General features: G+C 31.1%; 1 protein-coding gene across 4 annotated transcripts in view; it reads left to right on the top strand.

Annotated features, from left to right (window-relative positions):
• The window catches only part of LOC107855596 (tRNA pseudouridine(38/39) synthase), a 14034-nt gene extending 12848 nt beyond the window's left edge, over positions 1–1186 (top strand). For all 4 annotated transcript variants that reach the window (XM_047410899.1, XM_016700611.2, XM_047410900.1 and 1 more), the window contains one exon: positions 971–1186. In XM_047410899.1, coding sequence (XP_047266855.1) covers positions 971–1026 — 56 coding nt within the window. In that variant the 3' untranslated portion in view covers positions 1027–1186. The remainder of the gene's footprint in view (positions 1–970) is intronic.
• Positions 1187–2411: the final 1225 nt, after the last annotated feature.

The following is a 2411-nucleotide window of genomic DNA, read 5'->3' as shown; positions in this document are numbered from 1 at the left end:
TGTGTTTTTGACCATTATCTCTCTGGAAAGTGAACGATGTTGAAATAATAATTTGTGCATCCGAGCGAACTTTGTCCTTGTTTAGCATCTTAAAGTATGTATCATATGAAACTCTCTCTTTGTTGAGTTCTTGAATAACAGTTGATGATGACATAACTTTGCTCTGAGGTATTTACAGAAGAAATTTTGAATAGTATCTCTGTTTTTTACAAATGCTTTCTTGTTTCACTGATATCACGCAAAGCTAGCTGATGGGACATCAAGCACTCTTTCAACTCTCTGTGCCACTCCTTGAGAAGAAGGAAACCAATTGGTTAAAAACATGAAAAAGAAAGCTGGCTGTTTCTTTTTTTTTTTGGAAAGAAAAAAACAAAGAGCTTTCATGTTTTTAACCAATTGGGTTCCTTTTCATGAATAAGAAAGCTCTTTGTTTTTGTAAGAGGAAAAAATCTGTAGAAACCATTTTCTCGAGGTATTTGCTCAAAACTTAGTTTCCTTGTCGTTTGATCAAATGTAAAGTGAGAGGCAGTTCTAATGAGAATATTTATATCACCATGCTGGTTTGTCCGGAGCTGATGTAACATAGGATGCCTTTGAGACAGACAACTAATAGCCTATGGAATAGGGTGGTGAGTACTGTAAGTGAAAAAGAAAGAAGAGTACAAGGTGTGGACTATACAAATGTCGGTACCCTTTTCCACTCTTTTATCCTTTGGAGAGATATATATGGACAAATTACAACGACACACTAAGTTTAATCCTGTAAGTCGGGTTTGGGTAGGGTAGAATGTATGCACACCTTACCCTTATAAAGCCAAAATAGCAAAACTGTTTGAACAAATTTTCTATGTAACCTGTGTTGCTCTTCGCCAGTTCAATTTCCTTCTATGAATTAACATACTTTTTTTTCTTATCAAATCCATGGATCGTAACTTTGTCTATCTACTGCTAACATTAAAACATTTTCCAGCATCATATGAGGAGCGGCGTAAAAAGCTGGATGCAGGGGCTGGAATGCCAAGATAGAAAGTGAATTCAGGAGAGATGAAATGAACGAGTGTCTTTTTCTAGTTTTATCATGTTGTAACATTCATTTTTCTAATTTTATCATGTTGTAACATTAATTTGTACATTCTAACGTTTAGCCTCCTACCATTAATAAAGAATGAACTGCTTTTGCCCTTCACTTCAAATCACCAATTGTCTCGGTTGTTTGGTAGTGTATTGAAAAATGTAATGCATGCATTAATTAATGTGTACTATTAGTTTCTTGTTTGGTATATCTTTTTGCCTCTGTATTACTAATGCAAGCATTAGTTACACTCTATTGTGTATTGAGATGTGTATTGGGAATACACACCATTTTCTGTATATTAGTAATATAGAGACTTTAAATATATGCCTCAACTTATTAAATGATCTTAATACCCTCAATTTTCCTCTCAAAAATATTTTACAATTTCTTTTCCCACCTTTTTAATTGGCAAAAATGATTTTTCTCAAAATATTTCACAATTTTTTTTTCCGCCATTTTAATTTACAACAATGAATAGTTGGTTTAAATAACTCCAACATATTTTTGTTTTGCTTCATAGGTCATTAAAAAGATTAAAAATAAAATTCTTAAGACTATTCCTTAATTTTACATTTTGTATTATATTTTTGTTTTAACTATGTTAATTCATATTTTTGTTTTAACTATGTTAATTCGTCGGCATAACATTTCATGTGTAAAGACGAAGGTCTTGCAATTAATCCTCAATCTTTATATACTAGTTCAACAATATTAATTATGTTTGAGATGACAAAAGAATTTTATTGCAATAAAAGTGTACAAAGTTAAAGAAGAGTATTTTTGTAAACAAACATTTCTTTTATAGAAATTATGTAAAATATATTATTTCTAATACATCAAATCAAACAATGTATAAGAAACAATACCAGCATAACTAATATAAGCATAACTAATATAAACATTACTAATACACTATATTCTGCATTGTCTTATACACTCTACCAAACGACCCCTATGCATGTTGTTTTTATATATTGCAGCACGCTACAAGCGTTTTAGAATAACATTTTGTATTTCTTTCCTATGAAATTATTTCACACGCTATAATGTTATTTACTCCTATTAAATCACTCACTGTAGCTGAAAATAACACTTTAAATTCACTCTAATATTCCAAAGCAAAACTTGTGTTGCTATGATTCAAGACTCAATGGTGTCATAACTTTGGAATAAATTGTTGATGGGACTTGAGAGTGGTCTTGCCTTTGTCACACGTTATGTTAGATTGTCAGGACTTCCAGTATAATTGTATCACTTCTTCAACACAAAACAAATCCTGAGATTATTAAGATATGTCATGTTGTTAAAAAATAACTTACGAGTTGGGTCTAATTAA

Source organism: Capsicum annuum, chromosome 4 (assembly GCF_002878395.1).
Source record: "Capsicum annuum cultivar UCD-10X-F1 chromosome 4, UCD10Xv1.1, whole genome shotgun sequence".
NCBI lineage: Eukaryota > Viridiplantae > Streptophyta > Magnoliopsida > Solanales > Solanaceae > Capsicum > Capsicum annuum.
This window is presented reverse-complemented; position numbering and strand designations above follow the sequence as displayed.